This window comes from Python bivittatus, unplaced genomic scaffold (genome assembly GCF_059951505.1).
Source record: "Python bivittatus isolate LINGU-HERP-01145 unplaced genomic scaffold, Pbiv_v1 ctg000100_np1212, whole genome shotgun sequence".
Taxonomy (NCBI): domain Eukaryota; kingdom Metazoa; phylum Chordata; class Lepidosauria; order Squamata; family Pythonidae; genus Python; species Python bivittatus.
In genome coordinates, this window is record NW_028277038.1 from 1,458,912 (window position 1) to 1,486,624 (window position 27,713).

The window sequence follows — 27,713 nt, forward strand, 5'->3', positions numbered from 1 at the left end:
GAAACACTGCCCTAGTAAGACTTCAAAAGAGCAAAGTAGCCGAAAACCCCAACGAAATCTTTGTGGCTGAGCCAAGATGAGCAAAACTTTGGGTCTAAGGTGGATTCCTAGGCCACCCTGGCTCTGCTGGACCATAAAACAAAGCCCTGGCACCCAAAAACCTCCTGTCCATGGTCAGCGTGGTTTATTTGGAGAGTTATCGAGTCCTAGAAGCCTCACCCGTTTGGAAAGCCACTTCAACCTCACTGCCGCCAGAGGTTTCGTGCGTGCTGAGAAGGCTGCTTTTGAAAGCCTGGCTGGAAAAGCCGCGCATGCTGAGGACGACTCACCTGGGGAGGCGCTGCTGAATCTCGGCTATCCAAGCGGCCAGCTGCTGGTCATCCCCGGCCTCGAATATGATTTCTGTGGACACGTTCACCTACGTGGCAGGATTTGGGGAGGGGGGAAGTCAGGCATTAATCCCGCTGCAGAGAGCAAACCAGATAAAATGGGGGTGGAACTAGTTCTCTGGGGGTCTCCCCCTCCCCAGGACCACCTTTCTGCTCTCTTGAGGGAGAATCCGCCCCGAGGCCCTTTGGGAACCCAGCTGGATGAGGTTGGCCTTCAGCCGGGCACCCAGAACCACGCGGGTCGGAAAACGCATCCCGTGTCACGGCTGCTGCTTTTGGGCTCCATCGGCTCCCTGCCCCTCCCACCTGCACCACAGCAGCCCTTCTGCTTTCTGGAGAGAAATCCTGCCTCTGGGCATGGCCGTCCAGAAGGCGCCCCGGAGCACCGGGTGGGGAGGGGCCCTGATGGCCTGGAGGCAGCCGTGGGGAGGAAGCTCCTCACCTTAACCACGAAGGTGTGTAGGTGGTCGGGCATCTCCAGCCGGGTGCACGCCCGGGCCTCTTGGATCGCCGAGCAAGGGGACTGCAGTTTGGGCCTCGCGCTCTGCCAAGAGAGGGGAAGAACAAGCCAGAGTGAGACCTGGTGATAGCCTGGCACCCGGGAGAAGGAACCCATCACCTCTCCAGCCAGCTACGGGCTCTCGGAACGCGGCAGGGCCGTAAAGCCATCGCCGCCTGCATCCTCTGACGGACATCAGCGCAATGCTCTTTTCAGTGTAATTTTGGGCAGATGTAAGCTACGTGAAGTGCGCTCTCGGCTCTCAATCCACCCTGTCCTCCTTTGGTCTTTTTTTTGGCCACAAAACCAGCACGCAGCAAAAGGGTTCATCTTGCTAAGAAGAGGCCCTTGATCAGGTTTCTCTGCCACCCTTTCTCGGATCAAATGCAACTTGGCTCGGCCGAAGGGACTCCCAACAGAAGCCGCCCTCCGGAACTTGCCACACTGAGGGTAAGGGGGAAGCGCAGAGTGAAAAGGACCCTCGGGGCACGGGCAGGCGAACACACACACAACCTGGGACAGCTGCTGCAGCACATCGGAAGAGGAATCTCGCCCTTCAGGACAAACTCGGATTCCTGGGTAAGAATTCCTAGATCCCAGCCTGTGTCTGGGTAGCTAGAAGACCAAGGAAGTCACAGATTTGAATCTTGTCTCCATCTCGAGCACGCCTCAACTGTGCTGAAGTGGACAGGTGAGAATCCAGAACATTATAGGACACATAATCCCCAGGAATTGCATAGCGCATTTGGAAAACCCTAAACAAGGTCAAGCTTTAGCATGAAGGACTGAGGCTAATTCCGAAACTGCCTGCTGCACCGAGAGGGCTCGGTATGGGATGAACGCTCCTGACTGCAAAGGGGAAACGCGGATGGGGCTCTCAACGTGTTCATCTTCCCTGGATCTAGACAGCAGCAGTGGCCCCTTTCGGGCTCTCTGACCTCCAGCCAAGACGGTTCTGTGGAGTGCAGGGGCCGGAGGGAAAGAGGTACCCCAGCAACCAGGAGGATGGCAAGAGGGCTGGGACAACTTCAGATGGACAAAACATCCGCTTATTCCCAGCCCTGACTCTGCACGCTCCTTGGGTGTCTGCCACCCTTTTCCAGGCCTGGAAACTAAGCAGGGTAGAGCCTGCTTGACACTTGGCTGGAAGGCACCATTCCTGGTCCGTGGGGTGCAGGGGAAACTTAAAAGAATATCCTTGAAGCGGGCAATGGCAATCCGCAGGGTTTGTGCAACTAGGAGCTGAGCATAATCCACAGGGAGTTGCTAGCCTTAGCTTACACTCCTCCCCAAATTCCAGCTGTCTCCACGCTCCAGCTGATCCACTGCCTTGGCTTCTCAGGGACAAACAGCTGTGCCGTTCACAAGCACAGGAGCGTTTTAAGAAACGCCTTGCTCCCAATCCCTGATGGGTTAACTCGGTGTTTCTCAACCTTGGCACCGTGAAGATGAGTGGAACTCCCAGAATTCCCCAGCCAGCCATGGGCTCTTAATCAAAAAAGGTGGGCCAGGGTAGCATTTGATGCCTGGACCCTCCCAATTCTGCCAAACGCACGGACTGACGACCCCAAAGGAATTCATTCTAATTTTGCTCCACCCTGATATCCTGCTCTTTGGCCGCATACAATCCTCTTACGCCACTCGCCGACTCCGGCTATTTTGAGATCTCCTGGGACCCCTAGATTTGCAGCAACCAGGGCTGCTACCTTCGCTTTTCAAGGCCTATTTTTAGTGGAGACTTTCGGGGCGTGGAATGAAACATCCGACCCGGTTCAGCTCTCGAGTAGTGCAGAATTGGAAGCAGTACAGACAAAACTCCATGCCAAGTAACTCGACAGTCCTCTGGCTGGTTAACACAGCCAAGAGGGTGTGTGATCGAGAGCTGGCAGGTCCCTCTAACCTCCTTGGGGGTCCAAGATTTGACTCGGGCACTGCAGCCCCACGAAAGAAGAAGACCGAAACCACCACAGAAGAGAGAGACCAGCTCGGGCCAGTTCCTCTTCCTCGGACGCTTCAGGCTTGACTTTAGGCCTTCCCCAGCGCCAATGACGCCACGGCCCCAGAGGGAATTCAGTGGAAGCAGGAATCCAGCCGCGCCATGGATTTTCCAGACAGACCGTTTCCAGTCCTGGCTTGACAGCCAGCCCTTGGATTTTTCCGCAGAAGGGAGCCTGGCACGCTCCTCTTGGCTTTGAGGGGCAGCGTGATTCACGGGCGTTGAACAAGCTGCCAGGGAGGGGACCCAGCGTGCCGGCCAGGGCTGGCCGTGGTGCGCAGGAGATGGCCAGCAGGGCCCCCCGCCCACCCCAGCCAGGCCCCCTCCTGGCAGAGCATCACCCACATCATCGGGGCAGGGAAGGCTCGCCTTGCCGGTTCAGATCAATGTCACAGCAGCAGCCGCTGCGGGAGGCTCTTCGGACTCCAACAGCTGTGAAATCTCTCAGGGAGGGAGGCCACCCCCCCCCGAAAGAGGAGCAAGATCCATGTCTTGCTCCCAAAAAGAGAGCAAAGGAAGAGAACGGGACCGGGGCAATCAGGGAGCCCAGATTAAAACCGGGGCTGGAAAATCGCTCTTGAGTGTCCAGCGTCTGGCATCTTGAGCGTTTCTGTCAACACAGAGTTCTCAGGAAAGCCACTCTGCAGATGGCTAAAAGCCGTTTTTAAGATTGATTTTCTCCAACGCGTCTGATGCTCTGTGTGTCCAGACCTACTTTTATTTACCTTCCACCTTTTGTCTCTGCATGAAACAAACTTAAGGACTGGCCCGGCTGAACTGGGAAAAGCTGGGTGGGGTGGAAATCGAGACCAAGGAAGCAGCCTGGCCCGTGCCCGGCCGACTCCCTTGGCGTCCGGCCGAGGGGGCATCTGAGGCCAAATCCCAAATCCCAATCCTACAAAGAGCCCAACCCTCCGTGGGGGATTCAGCCCCTGCGATCCTTGAAGGACAGGGCCTGTCTCGCGCTGCCAGTTGTCGCACCAGGAAAACCCACTATGGGTGTCAACGGCGCAGGAACACAAACCTGCTGCCACAAACCTATTAATACCGCGCGGGATCGTTTCAATGTTCAGCTTTTGGGAAACTCGGCAGTCCCAGGCTGGAGCGAGGGGGCAGCTGAGTCCCTCCAGCCCGTAAAGGGGGGCTGCCCCCCCAACTTCCCAGCTTCCTGGTCTCCCTGGGGCTCACCCACTTCTGCTCTCTGTCTGCGTCAGGATACGTTCAGTCCAGGCTTCGCCTCCTCCTGGGGTTTGCGGGCCAATGAGTCACAGCCGGTTTGCAGTTTGGAGCCAACTGCAACAACAGCTGGGGGGAAATGGGGGGGCCCGGATTGGTTAGCTCATGCGGGGGGAGCAGCTTCAGTGGGGAAGGCAAGAAAAAGCCATTCCGTCTACAAGTTACATACACTCCTGGTTTGTTTCCCGTCACTTGCTCCCAACAGATTTGGCAAATCTTCTGGCTGGAAAAACTGATCTGAAAAATGTCTTTTAACATGAAGGGAAAAGAAGCAAAATCCAAACAAACTCAGGACGTTGCCACATTTGTTGATCCTGTCTGCTGTTTGCTGGCAGGGCAGCTGATGCGGGACCCCCGCAGACAAACCACGCAGGCCTGGAGAAACACTCGCGCCGAGGACCCCAGCAAAGAAGCAAGGTTTTTTTTCACCGAGCTCCCGGCCGGCCTGAACAGAGATAACGCAAAACGGTTAACGCAAAACAAAGGCGCCGAGGCTATGCGTGAAGCAGAATGAGATGGCAGGAGAGGCTGGCGCCTTAGATTATTCGTGGAGAACGTTTCTGAATGTTCCTTGGAATTCATGTCTTTTGAAAACCCTGTAGGCAGAAATCTAGTGCCTCAGGGAAGAAGTAGCTCTCTTGGCGCTGTTCTTTCTATGCTCTTTTTCTGCTTGCAAGTAAATAGCAGGGCTCACTTAGGAGTATATAAAGCCAGTTTTAGGCAAGGAAGTGAATCGCATCTTTAGACGCTAATTCAAGTAAAATTCCAGGCAAGCAGAGAGCCAACAGCTCGGCTTCCTCGCTCTCCTTTGCCGGTTGCTGGCCGTGTGCTCCTTGTTGTGCGTATTGCGTTCAAAACCTATCGCGCTCCCTGCATCCATTTTGCTGCATAGCTAGAGCCATATAATTAGTGCAAAAACAACTCTACAGACATATTTCTAAATGTGGGGAGGAGGGGCTGGCCTACGTGCCACAAAATATTCAACATTTCCCTCAAGGCTCTTGTGCCGGTCACTGTCTGAAATTAATCAGATCTAACCGAATATTTCACAAGGCTTTGCAGCTGCTGGTCAAAGCACCCCTAGTTCAAATCCGGACATCCGGGGGTCCGTGGCTCTGGGGAGGGGTCGTCACCAGCCAGTCTCCTGGCAGAGGCACTTTGCCTCGCCTGCTGCCCTCCAAGCAAAGCGGTTCCTGGTTTTTTCCAAGCCAAAATACTCAACTGCTGGAATTGGGAAAGGACGTGTGATGCAACTGAACAGGGGGATTTTTGATGCCCATCTGACATCTCTGCCCTCGCCATGACCAGCCCCCTCCTTAATCCTCATTCATCCCCTAATCGTTTGCACCACCCACTCTGCATTTGTGTTGAAAAGGAGCCCTCAAATAGCATGGAGAAAGGAAAGGAAAGGAAAGGAAAGGAAAGGAAAGGAAAGGAAAGGAAAGGAAAGGAAAGGAAAGGAAAGGAAAGGAAAGGAAAGGAGAAAGGAAAGGAAAGACAGAAATTAATTTTCGCTGGGTCCAATAAGAACCATCCACTTTTGCAGAAGTTCCTCAAAAGAGAATCCCAGAAAACGAGGCTTGTAGAAAAGAAGGGAACCAACGTGTTTGGTTGGAAGAGATAAAGAGGCCGGCGTGCAGCATTAACAGATGCCCAGCAAAACAGAACAGAGCGTCCTTTTGGTGCAAAAACACCCCGGTGTCATGAAAAAAATTTTTTTAAGCTCCAATAGGCAAGGGAAGAAGGCAAAGAGGAAAATCAGCAGTAATTGATGCAATCCCCAGGACGTGTCATAGTGCGCACAGATGCACCAGTTAAATTAAAGGGAACTCGGACATAAATTATTTCCTTTTCGGCCTGGGCTTTCGGGGATGGGGGCGCAGAGCAAAGGAAGAGTTATTTCAACCACCGCTGCCTACAAAGTTAGCCATTTCCAGTTCACTTGGTGATGGCACCCTCCACCCCATCCTTAGCCCCAGCCCAAGTGCAACATTTATCCTGCCAGAGCTTGTAAATAAAACCCCCTCCAGCCCCCAGACGGGTGGGACTCCCTCGCCCCTCGTCCCCCTCTGTCACCCCCCAGCCAGAACAGGCCCTGCAGCCCGAGGGGGAGCCAAGAGCTGGGGACCCCAGTGTCCCCAATGCCTCAAGGGCCACACCACTGGAAGGCCACCTCTCCGCATTGAGACCACTTCCAACATCCGAACGTCCGATCACCGTGGCACATGAAACAGGATGGCTGGGAAGCCAAAAACGCACTCGAGTTTACTCTCGGGAGCCAAAGGAAATGCCTTTTCTTGCACGGAGAGATTGTTTACCAGGCCTGTTCAGCTAAATGTGTAAGCAAGCCCAGGCTGATCATCTTTTGCACTGAAGAGTTTGGACGTTTTCTTGGGGAAAAAATTCTAGGCCAGGATCTTCAAAGCAAACGTCCCTTTGCTTGAGCCATCACGTTGTGGGAGGAGAGACGGGTTAATCTGCGGAGGCATCTTTCCCCTTCGTGGGAGCTGTGCCTTTTAAGAATATTTATTCATCAGAAAAGGGGCTACCAGACTCCTCCTGATTTTTTTCTCAGTCATCCCAGCTGAACAAGTAATGGGGGAGCTATGAACGGACAACTAGGAATTTGATCTATATCTTGCCTTTAAACAGAAGGGAGGGCCAAGGAGCTGCAGTTAAAATTGACAACCAGATCACCGAAAATTATAATTCCAAATCAAGGCAGATATCTTTAAAATCTGCTGTTCTTCTTAAAGCTACTTTGAGCCTGATTTGCTACCGTAATATAGTCTAAAAAACAACCAATTAGGGGCACTCTTTCCTTCTAAAAGTGACTGTCAGCAATTATTCAATTACAAACCAGCCTTTTACTTCCTTTCATATCTGGACATGGAGCTCTATATTAATATAGTTTTTGTTAGCATGCAAGCCTTGTTTATAACTGAAGCCAATTAGCAGACTGAAAAGATTTGATATACTCAAAATATTCTTGGGTCCCTTGACAGATGAAAACAGATGCTGGAGGGGACAGATATTTAAACGTTAACTACACCAGCTCAAAATCTGAGCTAGTGTTGCAAGGACGAAAAGGTGCAAAACCCACAGGCTTTTCTGCAAAATGCCACCCACTTCCACAGCAGCGAGCAAGCTCGTTGGGACCTGAAAAGTGGGTCATGAGTGAAACTCATGAGTGAAAACCCTAGAGATTCCCAGTCGTCATTCAGGGTCTCCAGATCTCCAAGCAGGAATCAAGATCCAACTGGTGGAGGCCGCAGGCTAGCCTTGATTTAACGGTGGGGGTGGGATGGGGGAAAATCCTCAGTCCCAGGCGGGCCCTGAGAACGCAAGCCTTCCAGGTAAGGTGCCTGAGGGCCTCTATTAATTTATTCTTTTGCTTCCGTGGGAGTGAAGGCAACTTTTAATGGCTCACCTTCTTCGTTTCCATCTGGAACTGGAGCTGAAAGCAGCTTAGCGGGGCGCTTTCTAAGGGAAACTGCCTGTCCTTATGGCGGAAAGTCCAGTCATAATGCAAGACTACCTGTCTTACGTACAGCAGGTCCCAACTGAACTTCCTACTTAGGGAGTCTGATGTGGTGACAACCCTTTGGCACGGAAAAGAACGAGGATGAGTGCGCAGAAGAATGAAACTCGTCTTAGGAATCACAGGCTGTTGGAATATATACCTGAGTGGAAAGCTGGGAGCCCAAGGAGTCTGCAGCGGAGCCCCCACCCCCAGCCCAAACCGGAAAAAGGGGCACAGATGGAAGGTGGGAGTGAGTATTGCTCATAAGCAGGACTAGGATTCAGCTCTGTTTTTTGGTTCTCAGGAAGGGCCTCTCCCAACTGGGTGTCCTGCGGATGCACAGGACTACAACGTCCATCATTCCACCCCATCAGAGGGCCACCAGCCGCAACAGTTACGAAGATTATGGCCGCTCCCTTGGGAACCGTAGCAAGAGGGCTGAGGTTGCAGAGCCCGAAACGATCCCCGCTGCGTAAGGTCGGGGAGGAACAGCCACGGCTGCCTGCGGAGGACGCTCTGCAGGCCAGAAGCCGGATCCAGCTTCTGGGACCTCCTGGCAGGGTTGAGAAAGACCTGCCTGGAATCAATCCTGAAGCTCAGAACAGTCCCGGGAAAAGCTGTTTCTCCTCTTCCTCCTGCCGAGAGTCCCAGGGACCTCCCTGGTCAAATGTCTTGGTTCACGAGTCAGCCTGTCAGTCCCAGGGTTACTCACAGCACTGGGAGAAGGAGAGGGGAGAAAGGTGGCGAAGAAGGGGATTTCATCAGGCTCCTGATGTGCCCCACCCCCCCAAAGAAAGGTGGCTTCCAGCAACCCTGTTTTAAACAGAGCTTAGAGAACAACAACCTAGCATTGGAAGGGACCTCAAACAGCATTAGCCAATCATAGGCACACCCTACTTTTTCTCCGGGAGCAACACTGTGCCCCACAAGCACCCTGCGGGATTGGCCCAGCATCACGCTGTGATTCAGGACCATGCGGGGGCTTCCACCTGGGTTTTCCCAGCCTGAGGCCGCCCGTGACCCACGATCCTAGCCAGGCTCCGGCGTCCAAAAGTAGGGTGAGCAGAGCAAGGCAGCCTCGGTGCTCCCGCAGCCGGGCCAGAAACGAAGGCGTTTGCCTCCTCTCCCGGTCCTGCCTTTGGGACAGGCACGCCAGGGGAGCCGGGGCGATGGCTGCAAGCTATCTGCCTCCCAGCTCAGTCAAAAGAGGGTGCACTCTGTGCACCCAGCCAAAACTATACCCCTTGTCGATTTACTGATGTGGGCACAGCCCTGCCCTGAACATGCACGAGAATCGGACGAGGCCGCCATCGGCCCCTCTGCCCCATCTCTGCTGCCCCAGCGCAGCACCGCGCCTCGCTGCGCCTCGCCTCAGAACCCGCTTTCGGCCACGTGTGTTCTCGGGAGGGGAGGAAAGGAACTAATTCGAAGAAACAGCGATTCAGAGAAAGATGAACCTCAACGCCCTTAGAACTGGCAACGGGGGAGTGAAAGAGGCAGGCTGATGAAGAAAGCGAGCGCGCACCGGGTTTGCAAAGAACAAAGGAGGCCTCCCACCCATAAGGCGCTTAGGCTTCACGGAAGCGCCCTGCGGCACGCCGGGACACCCTTTCTCCAGAAATCTGGAGGAAGCCACGAGCTTCAGAGGCTCAGGGTGGCTCAGGGGACCTCCACGAGGGACGGGCTGCTCACATCCAAGGGTTTCTCTGAGACGGTCCACCGCACACCCACAGTCCCACCTGAGCAGAAGGGGAAAAAAAAGGCAGTTCCCCAAGGAGTCGTATACCAAGTTTCTAGTCCTCTCTGCCTGGTCCTGGAACCCCTGAAGCCAACACAAAGATGGCAGCAGCTGAGCTCACACAACTCCTTTAACCCAGGTCGATCCAAAGCAGAGGAACTGCATTTGCACCATGGAGCTAGCCTGCTTAGTATTAACCTCGGTTAGAAGGTTTGTTTTTTTTAATTACTCAGCCCATGTGGCTACTTTAGGGCTCCAGGCATTTGCAGAGGCAGAAAATGGCCGAAGCCAGAAACCAGATGAAATGGGTGGCCTGAGTGTGCAGGACCCGCCCCTGTCTAAGCCGCGTCACTGACGTTTCGGAAGGAGACCCCGAAAGGAACCCAGTGGCTTCATGTGCTTCGTTCCACGTGCCCTGCCCACTGGGACACGGGGCAGAGGCTGGAGGACCTGGCACGGGGCACAACAGCCTCGCTTGCCCCTCTCCTGCTTGGAGCCAGATTGGGTGCAGATCCACGGTCTCAACCGGAAGGGGGATTGCAAGGTCAGATCAAGGACGCCTTTCCAGTGGCAGTTGCATAACCCAGCAAAACAGAAGTGCCTATTCGAGGCTTTATAGCTGATAATCTCCTCGCATTTCCGTATTTTAAAGATTAGGGGGGAAAAATCACGTGCTTTGCAATTTCACCACAGACGTATCCTTAACGTTCATCCACCGCTCTTAATCGCTCCAGATTCGCCAGCTGGGTCCGAATGGAGTCAAGACTCAGAATAATGTTCTGGTCTGTACCGCTGGAAACGTCTGCACCTAATAGGCCCATGTGCAGCCGGGCCGTTCGAACTTGCGTAGTGCCCCTTCCTGGCCCAGATAGGACGGAGGGCCGGGAGATGTGGGATCCGGTGTGTCTGCCCCCCGAAGGCTTGTCTTTAACGTCGGCATTCGGTCTCCACCCTTTCCCCCTAAACTGCACCGTAAGCAGGTGGAGTCTGCCCACTGGTGCTTTACACCTAACCTTCTAAATGTGTCTTTTCTTGGAACCCAAGCTGTTTCAGGAGATTTTAGCATTTTTCATACTTTCACCTGTTTGGGGTTTATCAGCTGGGGTTTTGGTTGAAAGCCTCTTAAGGACAGAAATGAGTAACGGAATATATTATGATCCACTGAGTGCTAAAAAAAAGAATCAGAAAGGAGCTTAGAAACTGCCGTCTAAAAGAGCCCATGTCCCACAGTCTCCCAGCCCCAAAAGAGCAATGGGGGGGGAGGAGACTCCCTAATACAGCAGGAGTGGCTTTCGACCTAAAAGAAAAACCCATTTGTGCTCACGGAAAAAGTGGGGCCTCAACCTTCCCCTCCTCGTCCAAACAGTGTCCCTGCTGAAAAAGAGCATTTCAGAGCATTTAAATATTCACTGCTGAAGACGGTTCCCATGAAACAAAGGAGAAGCTGATTCAAAATCTCTCCCCGGCACAGCGCAGGCAAGTTCCTTGTTGCCCTGATGAAAAACTTGGAGGAAGTCAAACTGTCTTCCCACCCCGCTGCCCCAATGTGCTGGACTACATCCCCAGATGTGCTGCCCGTTGTCTCCAGATGTGCTGGACTACCTCGCCCATCACTCCCGGCCTGCACAGAAGAGAGAAGCGATACAACGCCTCCCGCAGGGAGCAGCCAGAAGCCTGAACGCCCAAGGCGAGGCGAGGGGGCCAGAGAGCATCTTAGACTCGCTAGGAAGGAGCCAATGTCGAGTTACTGAAAAGTCTTGAAAGAAAAAAGAAAAGCGAAGCGAAGCGAAAACCACACACTTTCATTCTGCTCGAGAGGGAAACGTTGCTTTTTTAGCCAGTCTCGGGCTGCGACTCACTCTCTGCTCTTTCAAAACAAAACCATTTTCAGGGAGATAATTTGATTGTGAAAAGAAAAAAAAAGGAACCACAAAGATTGAAATGTAAAACACCTCTCCTGCTCTAAAGAAGAATAGCCCTCGCCGTCGGCAGCTGTCCGCCCAAAGGCCTCAACCGCCCCAGATGTTTGGCCCAGGGGACCGCCGTGGATTCCAGAGCGCCTTCTGCAGGGGACGCCGCCCTGCCGCGATCCTAGGCCCTGCGTCCAAAGGGGAAAGAGGTTCGACGTAGGCCTGGGAACCGGTTGGAGGCCGGTGCCCGCCCTGGGCCACGCAAGGTGCCCAGAGACACAGGAAAACCAGAGAACAGCTGCGAGGGAGCCGTGGCTCAAAGGGGCGGCGAGAACCATCACCACCACGACACAGCGCTAGCAACAGTCCTGCAAGGGGGAATAGGCTCAGCTCCGCTGCGGTCCCCGAGCGCCACTTCTACAGCTCACCAGAAGCGACTTTGGATGAACTGTTGGAAACGGGTGACGAAAGTCTTTGTAGGTGTCCTCAAGACCAGGTCTGTGTTCCTATCCACACACACCTCGCTATTCCGTTATCCCTCCTGTTTATTTGCTTTTTTTACATATGTTTCTAATGGGCACGGCTACTGTTTTTACAAATAATTTAAAAAAATCAGCTATTGGCACCTTGCAAGTTAGAAGCCGTCGGCAGATCCCACCAAAAGCCGAAGGGCTTCTGGGCCGAGGAAGAGTTGGCTTTGAAGCCGATCTGAAAACGAAAGCTACCGCGGGGCGTGGAGGCGACTCCCGACCAGGCCGGGCCGTCCATTTTCACCTATTTTATTGGGCAAACGGGGTGTCCCGAGCAGCCCACCCTCGGCCTCCCCCCTTCCGCCGATGCCTTCCACCCGGCGCATGATTACAATTCAACATGAGAACACAGGAAACAGATGGCGCGCTCGTGTGTGCTTCCCGGCCCGAAGGAACACAGATATCCAGCCACGCAGGAAACAAGACAAAGCCAGATCTCGAGAGAACACGTCCCCCCGCCCTCCCCAAACTGGGCCAGGTCCCCGGCCGAGGGTGCGAGAGAAGCCGCGCTCTGGGAATTCACCGGGTGAAGCAAACTGCCGAGACAGCAAGAAGACTGGGGTGGGGGGCGCCCAGGAAGACAAGAGGGCTGGGGGGAGCGGCAGGTCAGGCGTGAACATCCGAACGCGCGAGCCGAGGAGGGTGCCGGGAGAGGCTTCCACGCCTGTGCAGCCGGGCCCCCCTCCCCGAGGATCAGCACCTGGACCATGGAGGCGCTAAGAGGAGTGCAGAGCACGTGCAAAGGGCTCCTGAAGGATGGAAGCGCTTTCTGGGGCGCATCCCGAGGAATGAGGCCCCCGTGATCAGTGCGTGGGCTCTTTGCCCCAGGGAGCAAACCCGAAACGTTCCCTGAAAGCTTCTGGCGGGTGCGGGGGGCTCGGTGGGAAGCGACCCGCCCTGCTCTCTGCTGCCTGCCCCGCTTGGCCGGCGACGGGTCCAGCCGAGAGGAGGCCGCCTTGCCTCCCTGCTGAAGACGTGCTGAAGAGCGCCAGCTTGTTAAGGCAAGTCCGCCGGCCCCAGAAGAGCAATCCGACAGGTTAACCTGCCTCGCTCCTCCTGCCCCTTCGTGGGAAGGCTGGGGAAGGGCAGCGCCAGGTGAGCCCTCATTCTGCCCCAGGAGGCTGAGCCGGCGGCTGGCAGGCAGGCAGGCAGGCAGGCAGGCAGGCAGGCACCAGCCCCACCCGCGAAACCCACTCGCTCGGGGGGGGGCGGGGGGGATAAAATCCGGGAAGGCCGAGGAGGCGATGCTGACTCAGCCACCGGAGGAAGACTCTGGATTCCGCTTCCAGGCTGCTGCGGCGCTGCCTGCGCCCTTCCTGGGGGTCCTGAGAAAGAGAGGCCCAAATGCCAGGGGAGCAGGAGCAAGGCACGGCCAGCCTCTTTCTTCTGCTTCTGAGCGGATGGAAATGTCCACGCGCCCCATTTGTCCCCCGCGAAGAGCTGCCCCTTGTTCTGATGCTTCATTCCCGCAATTGGAAATCTCACCGAAGGAAGAAAGCGGGGGGAAGGGGACTTGGGGGGCAACTACCCCAAAGCAGCTTCACCCCCAGTCAGGTTAGACCTCAAAGCTTGGAGAGCAATTACAAAAACAGACTAGATTTGGGGAGGGGGTGGTGGGAGGGTGTCGGAAGCCTGAAATTCAAAATCTGAATTCTTTCCTGCTAACTCAAGAAGCCCCCCCAACTCTTCTACCAACAGGCCTCGCTAAGGACACGAGAAGCAGAGTCACGTCTTGACTCCGTCCTCGGAAAGGCTGAATCGGAGCGCTCGATATTTTCGAAAACACACAAAGGTTGTGCTCCGTTTCCTATACATACAGGAAGTGTTTCCTCTGTGGCACAGGGGGGAGGCTGGTTTTGCTTCTGCAGATTAAGACATCTCGCGTTTGAAAACGTGTCGGTGAAATTAACTCTCCGCTTAGGGCTTTACGGGTGGGAGCAGAACGCTTTGCAACCAGAGAAAAGAGGCAGGATCGGGGGGTGGGGGGGCAGAGATAGCAGCCCGGACTGGAGGTATTGCAGGTTAGACCAGGCAGGATACCAAAACGTGGCCACTTTGCAAACTGGGGTGAGCGGGATGGAAAAAGGAAAACACGGCCGTGATGAGGATATTTCACATCTGGTGTGTCGTCGTGACACGGCCCAGTGACCTAAGATTACTTTGGAATTACTCAGAATTTGCTCCCCTCGCATTCAAGTAAGACGTGCTAAAGCAGGGTTTCTCAACCGTGGCGACTTTAAGATAGGTGGACTTCAACTCCCAGAATTCCCCAGCCAGCACAGCTGGCTGGGGAATTCTGGGAGTTGAAGTCCACCTATCTTAAAGTCGCCACGGTTGAGAAACCCTGTGCTAAAGTATTACAGCCTTAACAAGTTCCGGTGATAAATCTGCCAGCGGTGAGAAAAACCGTTCCTGCTTCAATGGCATTTAGCAAACCGGCAGAGAGAGAGAGAGAAATGCATAGCTCTGCCTAATTTCACAGCTTCCCCACTGTAACGCCCAGCGCTCTGCGGCAAATGCCCGTTCCTGTGGGCCGAGGAGACGTGCCCAGCCTGGTGCGCTGCTCCTGCGAAGCCTCCAGCGTGGAGACGTCTGGCTTTTTCCTCCCCTCCCTCGCAAGCAGGCTAAAACCGTTCCTTACACCGACTTTCCATAACTTCACGTTACTCCAACGGCAAAATGCAATATCCACTTTGTGCCTGGAGTTCTTGAATAACCCACGCAGACAGACGAGGCGGGGAGAGCAGGCCGGCTTTTTTCTGAACTTGGAAATCTGAAGGGGAGTGAACGGTTCTCTTTTTTCCGGTGCTCCTCCCGCCCCCCCGGAACAGACCAACGGAGAAAAAAATCCAACTCCCGTACACCCTCGGGGTAAGAAAGTTTCCAAAATAAGAAGAAAAAACAATTCTTCAGCAATTAGCGTCAGGCCATGTGGTTAGATAGCTCGGCCAACCCTCCCCGTCTCCCCCCCACCCCAAACGTCCTCATCCGGAAATGACCAAGGATGGAAAAAAGTTGCGGTTGAATAAATGACAAAGCTTTTGACACATCTTGCCTTCCCTGGGCTGCTTGCAAAACTTGGAAAGGAAAAAGCCGCTTCGTGCACACACATGACACAACGCCCCAGACCCCAGCGTCTGCTTTTCTGCCAGCCTTCGAAGAAAGAGGAGAAACCTCAAGGCTGCGCAGAGGCGGGCCGAGGAAACGAGAGCCGCAGGTGGCGGGACCGCGTGGCCCCGTTTCACACGTCACGTCAGGGCAGCCGCGCGAGTCGGCTTGGGGCATCCTCCCCGGCCCTTGCGCAGAGGGCTGCTGCGAGCTCGTCTTCGCAGATCCAGCGGCCTTTTCAGAAACAGGCCCCGGGACGCCGAGGGGCCTCTGCCTCTGAGCGCTTCGGCAGAGCGCCGACGTTGCACAGAGGCAAGGCCAGATTGGAACCCAGAACCTGCCCTTCCGCCCTAGAGGCGCTTTTCCAAAGACGTCCTGTGAGATACCCCCGGGACCCCAGAGGATTCCTGGCACGGCCTTTTCCTCGAACCCCCAAGAAAGGCCGTGGCTGGCCTCTTTCTGCCCTCCCCACGCATCCCATTCTGAGACCCTTCTGATCAAACCATTTTAAGCCACAAAAAACTCTGGTTTGCAAGCTCACCGATTGCAACACGACGATGCCGTTATTATCACCGCAAGCAGGCACAGAGAGGGCAAGCACGGGGGGGTGGGGGGGGCTTTGAAATCTACCACCTAAAGCCAGGGGCACCACGTTGTGCCCCGTCCGAGGGGAACCCCACCATCTGACCCTTTGCAAGCAGCCTGGGCGCACGATTTCGTCAACGCACGGGCCAACACAGAGGCAGCCGGCCCTGCTTGACTTTTGAATCACCGGATCCATACCGGGAATCCCCCGCTGGGTCTTTTCAAGCACAGTTTGGGCTTCTTTCTTTACTTAACACCGGAAGCACCGACAGCACAGGCAGAGGTCCACAAAAGGAAGCCATGGGCAAGCCAGCTTTGTGAGGCGGGCCCTCCCTCCTTCCCCTGAATGAGGGAAATCTGGCAAAAAAACCTCAGCTCTGTTCCCAAAGGCGCCCGGGCGCTGCCAGAGCTGCCGTGCCAGGCCAGCAACCCAGAGGAATGCCCGAGCAGGCCGAGAAGGCAGCTTTGCAAATATATAAACCAGAGAACCATCAGAAACTGACCTTCAATGTCCAAAATTGGTCCAAAGGCTAAGCTAAGGGCAACCTCCGCTTAAAGGACTGAGCACCCTTTTCTAAAGGCAGGCTTCCGCAACCTGGCGCCCGCCCCCCAAGAGCTTCCATGTTGGTTGAGATTTAAGAAAAAGACCGATTCAGACCAAGTGGGGAAGGAGTGCGGAAGGAGGGGAAGGAGGCAAGCAGGGCACGGAAGGGCAACGAGGACGTTCAGGAGACTGTAACAAGTCCAGTGAAGAAAGGATGGAGGAATTGGCAGGATGAGAAGAGAGGAGAGAATACGATAACCTTCAAGGACCTGAAGGGACGTCCCACCGGAGAAGTCCAAGACTTCTTCTCCCTCATTCCGGAACAAAGGATGCAGAAGTTACCGGAAGTCAAAACCTGATGGAAGGTTACAAAAAAGCTCCCAATCGCCCAACAAGTTGGTGGGCTCCCCTTCCCTGGATGTGCCAAGCAGAGGCTAGAGAGCCCTCTGTCAGCAGTGCTTTAACTTGGATCCCCCCCCCCCCGAGTAGGGGTCTTGATGGCCTCGATCACTCATGCTAGGAGTCAACTGTTCCATGAACGTTGCTCCAGGATCTCAGATGGAGAAGCAGTGAGGGTCTGAGGGGCCTCCAGGGTGCGAGGAAGTGGTGCTGCGGAGAAAGATGACTCACGTGTCCTGAGTTAAGAAGACAATCCATTTGCTACGGAAAAGAGAAGGAATTCTAAGCCTCCGATTGAGGTCACCAAGAGTTGTAGGGTGGGGGGAGGAAGAGCAAATGTTTTCTGACCCCAAGGGCGAAGATGTAGCTTCCCACCACTGCTCAAGACAAGGCATTCTTCTTCTCAACCTGCCTCTCACCATAACATCTGGATGAAATAAACAACTGCAAATGTTTCCATTGGAAATACAAATGTTCATGGGATTTTCAGCTTGGCTGTAAATACTACGCTAGCAAAAACGGACAAGCCAGCCCTTGAGCTGGCCGGGGGGTGAGGGGGAGCTTTCCTGGCGGGATTGATTCCAGCCTCTTTTCGGCTGCTCGTTCATCACCTGCATCCGGGGGTGGGGGTGGGGGCTCCAGGGACGCGGATGGCAGGGAAAGGAGCCAACCCGAGCCCCGAGGCCTGTCCTGCTACAGAACCTAAACTCCAGCTTCTACCCTGGAGAACCTCAGGGCCACCCCTGCTGCAACCCCGCAAGCTGGCCTTACAACGTGGCTAAAACTGAGCGGTGGAATAAGGCAATATTTCAAGTCTCCAGATGCTAAAGCAGGGTTGTCCAAGCTTGGCCACTTTAAGATGAGTGGACTTCAACTCCCAGAATTCCCCAGCCAGCATGGCTGGCTGGGGAATTCTGGGAGTTGAAGTCCACTCATCTTAAAGTGGCCAAGCTTGGACAACACTGTGCTAAAGAGTTAAACCATAAAATGCGCTCCACAAATATTCAGGGGCGATGTTTTCGACACGGGTTCCTTTTTTTGGTTGGCTCCTCAGAGGAAATGTGCTAACTCAGACTCAGCTGCCAGTGTGAAATTTCCACGCTCCACTATGAAACCGGACTAAACCACCCCAAAGATTCCATCTTTTCTGCACACCCTAAAATCTGGTTACGCTCTGTGTGTTTCTCCCTTTGAAACACAGTTCCGCAGAAATATAAAAGTAGCCTTTATACTCGTTTGGGGTCTTTTCCAATGAAAGATGACGTAGAAATTCCCCACCTAAAACATCAATATAAGGACAGGGTTTTTTTATTATCTCAGGAATGGGGGAAAAAATAGGAGCAATCTGGGGAAAGAACTTGGGTGCGAGGAAAGTATTCTTGGGGATCATCAAACTGCACTTTTAAGAACCGTGGATGAACTAAGCCAGCTTCCACCCACCTGTCGGCTTTCAGCTCCATCAGACTGGATGCTCTGCTGCCCCCCTTCCCCCCCCCCCAGTAAGAAGCTGCCCGATCCTGGCACAGATTCACAGGCCTGCCCACACAGACGCTGAGCGACGCATTCATGTGGTGCCCTCGAAAAAACTCAAAGCTTGATTGAGCCGGCACACGAAACTTGGTAGAATTGCCACGGGCCTTCTCATTCTTGAGAGCGAGAGAAGAAGAGGGAAGGGACCCCCCGCCAACGAAAAAGCGACTCTGCTTTTGGACAAGAGAGGAAATTCACATCAGGAGCAGAATCCCAGAGACCTCTCTGAGCGTTCAGGAACGGGGACGGGAGAAGAGGCCGCGAGCGCACACCAAGCGCAGAGCGCTGCTTTCTGCCAAGCCTACGCGAGCTTCCATTCAATTCCCCATTCTCTGCCTGCACTGGCTGGATGAATGGATTTCTGTTCCACATCCCAGAGGTCTTGGAGGAGGTGGAGGAGAGCCCGCCTTCAAAAGACCATTTTCACCATCCATTTTCTCTCTGTCTGATTATGACCTTCCTTTGCTGGCCAAAACAAGAAGGGAAGAAGGGGGACCACTCCGGTTTTGGTGTGTTTTTTTGCTCTGGAAAATCCAGACTTCTGGCCTTGCCTGCCTCCAGCGAGGCTCCTGGCCTCGGGCCCTTGGCTTACCCCGGGGGAAGAACGTTTTGCCGTCACACCAAGTCTGCAGCCTTCCTTGGCAGCCGAAGCAGCAATGGAAACTGGCATGAACCCTTTGGAGATCCTTCCCACCACGAGGGGCACCAACCAAACAGCCACAGAGGCAACTGTCGGGGGCATCCGACTTCCAACAAATCAGGGCACCTGCCCAGGCGAAATCTAGTGGGCGGCAGATCAGAGAAGTCTGCTCTAGAGACGTACCTCTGGGGAAGGGAGAGGCTGCGGGGCCCTGCCCTCCACCTGGAGGCCCTCTGAAACACGAGCAGAGTCCTTGCTATTCAAGAAAACCGACAACATTTTTGTTAACTAGCAAAAGAGAAACTGGGACTAATTTTAGGAAGAGAGACCGGGAAGTGGCCTTTCACACAATATACAGCACCAGCAATAGAGCAAATCCTTCCGGTAGTCAGAGAACATACATGAAGTCCTACTTTACATACATCCCCCCTAATATTCAATTGAGGTAATGTCTCAAAACAAGGACAACTGAAGTGACAAAGTTGGAAAACACCATTGTTCTAAAGCCGGGAGCTTTTAAAAGATTTCTGATTAGTTAAAACAACTGTTTTAAGGCAGCTGTGTCAATTGGTTCGAGGTAGATCCCCTGAATGGTTGGGACCATCCAGATGATCAACCCCAAAAAGATTTAAACCCCAAAGGAGCAAAGATTCTGAGATAAAAAGACAGCACTGAAAAAACACTAACTACGGAAAAATAGTCCACACCGTGCTAGTTACTAGAGACCCCACAGCCCATCCTTAGGCCTAGGCATTGAGACTCTATCGCCTATCGTTCTCTCTGAGTTCCAGTACCCACAGGTTCGCCGTTTAACACGGAGGCTCCATTCAGGCCTAAAGGCAATAGCAACATGGCTTAGCTCCCTCCACGGATTTCTCCAAACTGCTTTGAAAAGCATTTAAGCACAATTCCTCACCTCCTCTTCATGGCAGCAAGATCCCAGAAATTTAACTATGTACGGAATGAAGAGGTTATTTATTTTGTGGGTCTCGCAGGTGTTTAGGATGGGGAGGAATGAAAATGCAGCGAAGGGAAGGATTTGCGGTAGGAGAAGCAAGACCTGCTGTGCGCCAGCCCTCAAAAACAGAGATGGCTTACCTTGGGGGGATCAAACAATGCCAAGGCGTAATTCTGGCGGTCCGAAGGCCCTTCTTTGTACAAAACTAGCCGGCATTTCTGCCAGCGGGTCCCACTGTCCTCCATCACCATCATGTATTTCAGATTACCCTCTTTCTGGACTTGAGATGAGAGATCTTGTGAGACAGTCCAAGGGAAGAACTTTCGGGCAAGGCCAGATTTCAAAACCAAGTCCGCCATTTCCCCTTCGCCAGGGGCCGGCTCTGAGGATCTCCGACGGAACAAACTACGCCAGCTCCTCCTTAGCCGGTCCAGGGAAAAATGTCTCCTGACAGCTGACGAAGAAGTGGGTCCTGCAAGTTCTTCAGAACTCCAGGACTTGGGAAGCCCACGGGGCCGGGCCTCAGATCCCCGGTCCACCTGGTCCGACAATTCCACCTCAACCTTGGTCCCAACCGTGCCCGCGGAGCCCTCCGCATGCTTCTGGCCAGTCTCCCTGTAGTCTCGCACTCTGCTGAAGGGCAGGATACGGAACGGATTCATAGTAAAATTATCCTTCACCTCATTGCGGAAATACTGTTGGAAGAGGTCAGCAAACTGCACGGAGAAGTTCTCGGCTGCCAAGACTTCATGCTGGGGGTTCTCACTGACAAAGTGGAGGTACTTCCTGGCCAGCTCTCTGGCGGTGGTGATGGCATGCCGCTCGCAGAACTCGTTCCACCCACTGGGGCGCAGGGGGTCACCTGATGGGACAGCGTGTCCATTCATTGCCGAGACTGGAGATATCCTGATGTTCTGCAAAGGAAACAAGAAACAGACACACACAACAGGGAAAAGAAATGGCGTGAGGGACTTGCAAGTTGAAAGTAAGACCAATCCAGAACTAACAGCACAGAGGGTTAGTCCAGCCAGCTGGGAGCATGTTGGAAAAGGACAGCCGACCAAGGAACACACATGAACGAGATATCGTCACTATATAAGACACAGCCATTCGACGGCAACATATAACTGGTTAGCTATGCAGAAGATTCTTGGACATAAAACAGGGTCCTACTCTGCTGATTAAGGAAACCAGCCAGGTTTGTTACTCTCTTCCTCAAGCTGTGCGTAAAACTTCATAAAAGCACATGAGGCACACAGAGGACCTTCCAGCAAGATTTCCCAGGACAGTCTCTGGAAGCCATCTCCACCGATGCGAGGGATTGGGGTGCTCAGCATGCCAGCACAACTAGCCCACAGGCGACCTTTTTTCATTGGTTATGAACTACATGAGCATGGCACAGTTCAGGTGGGTGCAACGCTCTTCAAACACGACCCAACACGCCCTGGAGAAAGTGAGCAAGACGGGAGACTCCCATGGCACATTCCTAGACAGCACCACTGCCACTGAGAGGTGGAAGGGCAAAGTAGAAAGGCGGAACATAAATCCACCTGCCAAGCCTGTTTTTGCTCAGAATGGGCTCTTTTTCAGCCAGCACAATCTATACCAACATAGGAGTGTTTGGGCTTGTGGGTGGTCTAAACTGGAGATCTGGGTCGCCGTCTCTCCTCGCCATCACAGACCCTCTGAACACCGAATGGAACAAGTCCTGCCCTCTTTGTATACGCTGGATTTAAACATTAAAATAGACCTACTGCATGTTCCTTGCTCTGGGAGTCATCCAGCACAGATGGATGGTGCCCGGCTGGGAAAAGACAGAGAGCACTTCCTCAGCCGCTGGCCCCCGTCTTACACACACAGGATCCTCTGAGGACCGTTGTGCCCTGCGAGAGAGCCATCACGTGGGCGCGTAGAAGGCCCAGGCCGAACCTCATCCAGCCGTAGCTCTGCCAAGGCGTGGGATTCAGTGGTCAACTCTGCAGGCTCCCAGCCCAGAGATTGGCAACAGCCTCCTCTCCTCTCCTGCAAAACTGTTTTTTATCGTTGTCAGGCACGCCGCTGAAACAGGAAACGTGTTCGTTGCGCGGCCCCACATTGCAGTACTCGTGCAAGCAGGCCCAAGGACTTCCTCACCGCAGCGTGGGCCATCAGGGGTCACCTTGAGGAAGCCTTCCTGAGAAAGCCTCAGGGTCCTTTCACCAAGCCAGACCAAGAGGCGAGCAAAGCGCCCCTCTCCCAAACGTTGTGGGGCAGCCTGCAGAACGCCTGTTTTCCCAGCCAGCTATGAGTCAGACTAGAGCATTTAAATGCTTTTGAGTGTGTGCACACCGAGAGACACACCCACACACACCCAATGCTTTCACCTTTCTATTAGGCAACTGGGGCCCTTTTTAAGTGCCTGAGTGAGATAAACCTCTCTGGGTGTATTCATACAGCACGTAGGTTTGCACACATGCTTGCTTGCTCACACATGCACAAAGCCCCCCAATTCAAAGGCCTCTCAGTGACCTAGCTTACACTAAGCCATAACCCAAGATTCACAAACCACAAGGTTTGTGCGTGCACATTCCATCAAGCCATAGGCCAACCAAGCCACACAATGAGCCAGTGCAAGGAGTGAACCAGTGCCACTAATTTATTGCCCCAATATAAATCTTTAAAGCGCTTGGATATGCTTATAGGTAAACCCCGCAGCAATTCTACCAGGTCAGAACAGGCTATGAGAAAGAAAGCAGTATTCAGTTCCATCGCCAAGGAAAGACGTTTGGTCTCTCGCTTCTGGCGCATCCCGCCTGAATGGGGCAACAGGAGCTGATCTGGCTGCCGAGCCCTGCTGTGACCACTATGCCTCGCCAGCCCAGTTTCCCTTTCGGGAGAGAACCCTGCATCTGGGTTCTGCTTTTTAGAGACGGGTAAAAACAGGCAGGTCCCAATTCAGTAGCAGCATTTTGGACACAGAGGAAGACGAAGTATAGAAAAGGAACAGATTGCGGGGATCTGGGCATTTCCCCATTCTGTCCCTTTTCTTTTGGTGGATAAAATGGGCGCCCTCCAAGTGCTCGGACCACAGCTCCCCCGGAGCCCGGCCTGGACAGCTAATGGGCAGGGATTGGGGGAGATAAAGCCCCAAAGCCTTGGAAGACGCCAGCTCCCTTATCCCCACCCTGGCGTTTGGCTCTTGGGCACCCAGTCACATGGTTGCAACGGGGAGACGTTTGTGAACATCTCGTGGCTTCAGAGAGGGAAGGGATGCTGCAGCAGCAGCAGGAGAAGACACGGAGCCACACGGAGCTCTCGGAAAGTGGAGCTCAGCTGGTGGGGTGGAGCGTGTCCGGCCCACAGGCAGGCACCTGATGGGCTTCGCGAGCAGAGGCCAACCGGGGCCCAGGAAGGATCCCATCGCAGGCCCCAGCACAGCCCCCCAGCACGCCTATGTACTCGTGGGGCGGAAGGGAGACCAAGAAGCAAGAGCCCTCCCATCGCAGAAGCCGGCCTATCCTAACCGGGGGGATCGCATCATTGGCCAGGCATGGCCACCGTCCTTGAAAAAAACACACAGGCTTTGGAAACCAACCCGAGAGACGCCGCAAACCCACTCCGGAGCCGAAACAGCATGCCGCGTAACCGTGCTTCGTGCAGCAGGTGCCCGAGCCTCTTGCCCCCACGGGGCCCCCAGCTCTCGGTCTATCTGTGTGACCAGCCTGGCAATGACTCAGCACCTCGCTTCCTTCCACCCGCCGTTCTCCTGCCCCTTCTCGAGCGATCCAGTGGTCCCTGGGAAACCGAGGCAGAGGAGCTATGGCTTTTAAAGAGGAGCTTCTCCACGTCCAGAGGCCCCACCCTAACCGCTTCTGCCTTCCAGAGAGGCCATCTTTGAATGGGCTTTTCCAAAGGCACAAAAAAGTGGACACACCTGGCCCGTGGCCATCGCGAGGGAGGCGGCCTGGGCCCCGACGGCCGCAAAAGTCTCCTTGGCGTCCACCAGCGTAGAACCCGCAGCCAGAGGCGGAGAGGGGAGCCGGGCCGTGACACGGGCCTTGGGGCAGAAAGTTATGTAACGGCGCTCCGGCGTCACAGAGCAAAGGAGCGCTGTGGGGGCACGGCGGCCGGCCTCGGGGGCGAAGGGAGAGGAGAGGCGAGCGCTGGCAGAGAAGCCGGGGCAATGGCGAAAGCGAGGCTTTCAGGGAAGACGCTTTGGGGCACACAGGTTCTCAGCGGCCAGGAAGGGACCATTCTGACGCGCATTTACAGCAGCGCTCCAAAAATAGAATGGCTTAGAAGTGTCCCCCCGGCTCTGTTTTGTTTTTTCAAATGCACAATGCCTTTTTTCTTACTTGCCCTACAGAAGGAAACTCACTCCCAAACTTCCCTTTGTTATGAAAGCCGACTGGGCATGGTGGGAAGGGTTGTTCCCGTGTCAGCGGGCATGCCAGGCATGGGAAGGAAGAGGGGGTTGAAACAGCCAAGGACTATCCCCCCCCTTTCAATTCATACTGGGCACCATCAAGTGCCTTTAAAGGCGGCCTGGGCTCCTTTGGGACAGAAATGGCAGCTTATGAGCTTTTCAGAGGGGGGAGCTCTGGACCCACCACAGGGTCCTGCAGCTTGGCCTCCGGTGGCTTTTCCAGCAGCGCCGCCCCATCGTCCAGGGGGAGAAAATGAGGAAAAACCAGAGCAGAAAGAGAGAAGAGGCCAGGCCGACGCTGCAAAACAAACCCAGAGCACAGAGCTAAAGGAAGTAGCAGCCGGCCGTGTCTCTGTTGCACCCTGGTATTTCTTGGAAACGTTTGCTCTTGAGCAGACAGGTCCAAGTGCCACCAACCCTGCGGGCCTTCTGGGCCTCCCCCAGCTTCCCACGGGCCAAACCTGCGACACCAGCACTGCGTGTGAAGCAAGCGTGCACCTAGACTCGGCACCCGCCCGGGGTTGCACGCCAAACCCAACTGCAGTGAAGCGTATCCCTGAGCTTGATGTGGCGATAAGCTTCTGAGAAACACCCGCTTTTGTCAGGACAGCAATCTGGGCAAGAGAACAACCCAGGCCGGCTTCTCTCGCAATCTCCCAGCTCTCAGTTAACCCAAGGGCTTGCAGAAAATAAAACAGCAGCAGCAGCAGCAGCAGCAGCAGCACCAGCAGGTCTACAGCAAGGTGTCTGCCGACGAGGCGAGGGCGCTCTGGGTTTGCCACTTGGCTCTAACAATGGCCCACCCCAAAGGTGTTTGGAGCGCAGGAAGTATTTCAGCCCCCTGGGGTGGCCTGGGAGGGACAAGGGTCCTCGGCTCTTGGGCTGCCCGCCCGATCAACCCGCGCGTAGGTTTCCACCCCGAGCAAGCGTCCTCGCCCTCCAAAGAGCCGCACAGCCTGTTCCTTGTTCTCCACAGCCTCTCCGAGAGTGCTGCGTGTCTCTGTGCGAGGGAGACCGGCAGCTCTCCCCGTCCCTCTCCGATCCCAGCAGGGTCATCCTTCCCACGGTCCCAAAGGACAAGCTCCCAACTCAACAAGCCCGCCACTGGGGCTTCCACCGAGGGCGAGACAGTGAGCCACGGTTCCCCTTACCTAGCCAGATGCTCCACCTGCTCTCCTTCCCTCCCGGAGGACTCCCTGCCTTGGCCCCAGCAAAGGTGGCACTCCGTGAGAATCCTCCCGCCCGTTTGCCGCATCCTAAATGGGCCCTCCTGTAAGCGCTGCTCCCGGGGGAGCAACTATGGCCACTGCTGGGAGTGACAACATTGGCTTGTTCTTTGGCAGCAGGTCTGGGGAGGCCTCTAGTCAGCGACCGAGGGTCTCTGCCGCCCAGGGGTGGACGCCGAAGGAAGAGGCCTGAAGCTGGGCCTCACCCTGGCAGGAAGGGGAGAAGGGGGGCTCGTGGACGGACCTCCAAGCCTCCCAAGGCTCTCGGTGTCCTGAACAGGCTGAGAAGAAGCTGAAAAGCCATGCAGGAGGGAGCTGCCATGGAAGATGGTCTTCCGAGAACTGTTCGGCAGGTGCCCTGAGAGGCAGGATGATGGGGCGAGGAGTCCTGCTGCTGATCCAGCAGGACTTGGACGCTCAGTCTGACCCCTCTCCTAAGCCCATCCGAACCCAGGGAGGCCCCCAACCAACGGCCTACTCAGCCCAGCCCTGCTCCTTGCTCGCCACCGTTGACCTACAACTCTGGGTCTTCAAAGGTATACTGCCTCCGAAGATGGATGTTCCACCCAATCAACCCAACCATTCTGGAACAGAGCCAGCGGATCCCATCCCTTCTGGAAGTCCTCACAGCCAGCAGCTGCCTCTCTATGGGCTTCCTTCAAGCCCCACAGTGGCGGGGAGGGAGATTTAGACCAAGGCACTGGGAGGCCGCTAGGCGTGGATCATCTGTCGGCCCCCGCTCCCCCCTTCCTCGGCTTGATTGCCGAGACACCCCCCTCCCTGGACCTGTCTCCCCGTTCCCGGACGGCCCGCGGACTGCCGCCCTGGGGCGATCCGAAGGGCTCCCGGGCACCAGCTCCTTCCAGGCCAGGCTGCTCTGAAAGCACCGGCGGGCGGCCGGGCGGCGAGGCGAGGCGAGGCGAGGCGAGGCGCGCAGGGCAGGGACGCTCCGGGAACAGCTCCCGGAGCTGCTGATCCTGCCGGCCGCCTCCTGCCGCTCCCCGAGGTCTGCCCGCGGCCAGGCAGCCTTCTTCCAGCCGGGCAGCTCGCGGGTGCGGGGGCGCGGGGGCTTCCTGCCTGCCTGCCTGCCTGCCTGCCCGCCCGTCCGGAGGGACCGAGCACGCCCGCTCCCCTCCCCTCCGCCGGTGCCTCCGCGCCCCCGCAGCCGGGCAGCGGCAAGTGGCCGGGCCGAGGTCAGCGGAGGCAGCTTCCGCTGGCCGGGAAAGGCGGCGGGCGGCGAAGCGGGGAGAGGCGCTCTGCTCTCCCTGGCGCGGTGCGCCCGCAGGAGCGGCAACCCCCGGGGCGCCTGCGGTCCACTGCCCCCCGCGCCCCCGCCACGGGGTTTTCGCGCCCAGCTTTTCGAGGAGGGCCCCGGTCTCCCAGGCCGCCCCACGCGAGCCGCCTTCCCGACTCCCACCTCCGAGGGGCTGCCAGCACACGACGCGAAAGAGCGGGAACTCTGCACATGCTCCGCGAGCCCCCTTCCCCGCCAGCCACGACGAGCCACGCGGGGCCGCGCAGAGCCGGGCCAGCGCCGCGCGGCGAAAGCGAAACAAGCCGCGGAGCCCCGCCGAGCCTTTTCGGCCGCGGAGCGAGCGCTGCCTACCTGCGCGAGAAGCGGCGGCCCTTCTCCGCCCGGCCCATGGTGCGCCCGCGGCCGGCGTGCTGGCGATCCTGGCGGCGCTGCGCGGCGGGCGAGGAGGAGGCCGAGACGGCGGCCGCGCCGTCGAGCCGCCAGCGGAGGAGCGACGAGCGACGAGCGAGCGAGGCGCAGGCGGGCGGAGGCGGAGGCGGAGGCGGGGGCGGGGAGGCAGCCGCGCGGGCCGCCGTGCCCGGGGCGGTGCGCGGGGAGGCGCGCCCGGAACGTCGAGAGGTCGGCCGGGCGGGGCGCCTCGACGCCGACCCGACCCGACGCCTCCCTGCCTGGAAGGGAGCCGGGGGGCGGGCGGGTGAGAGAGCCGCGGGACGCGGAGGAAGGAAGGAAGGAAGGAAGGGAGCGAGCGGCCAGGACGTCCGGCAGCGCACGAGGAACTTTCGGTTCCTCCGGCCGGGCCCGCGAGCGGCGCAGGGGAAGGAGGAGGAAGGCGAGCCGCGGGGGGAGGCGCCCGGCGCCTCTCCCGCGCCCAGGCCCGGAGGAGCCAAGCCGGGCGCGGGCGCGGGGAGCCCGTCGGGGAAAGCCGAGCGATCGCCGCTGGAACCGGGTCGGGGCCGCTCCGGCCGGGCCGCAGCCGAGCCTCCCGGGTCGCGGCCGGCCGGACCCGCGGGCCCTGGATCTGGCCGGGAGCGGGAGCCGCAAGGAGGACCCCGCGGGAGGCGGCCTCGAGGGGTTCTCCTCTTCCGAGCTGCGCCCCCCGCGCGGGCTGAAAGCGGCGCTGTGGAGAGGTTGGCGGCCCCCCGCATTGGCGGGCGCGGGCGGCGGCGGTCAGAAGACCCGGAACCCCGGCCTGGGACCCCTCCCTGCCCGAGGGAAGGCCGTGGCTCCGAGCCCAAGCGGACG

General features: G+C 56.2%; 1 protein-coding gene across 3 annotated transcripts in view; it reads right to left on the reverse strand.

The window, feature by feature from the left end:
• The window catches only part of SH2B3 (SH2B adaptor protein 3), a 33,353-nt gene extending 6,215 nt beyond the window's left edge, over positions 1-27,138 (reverse strand). The window contains exons 1-4 of one of the 3 annotated variants that reach the window (XM_088135138.1): positions 26,823-27,138; positions 19,726-20,499; positions 832-933; positions 330-418 (exon numbers count right to left, since the gene is read on the reverse strand). In XM_088135138.1, the coding sequence (XP_087991264.1) occupies positions 330-418; positions 832-933; positions 19,726-20,472 (938 nt within the window). In that variant the 5' untranslated portion in view covers positions 20,473-20,499; positions 26,823-27,138. The other 2 variants (XM_088135140.1, XM_088135139.1) reach the window with 2 other exon arrangements.
• Positions 27,139-27,713: the final 575 nt, after the last annotated feature.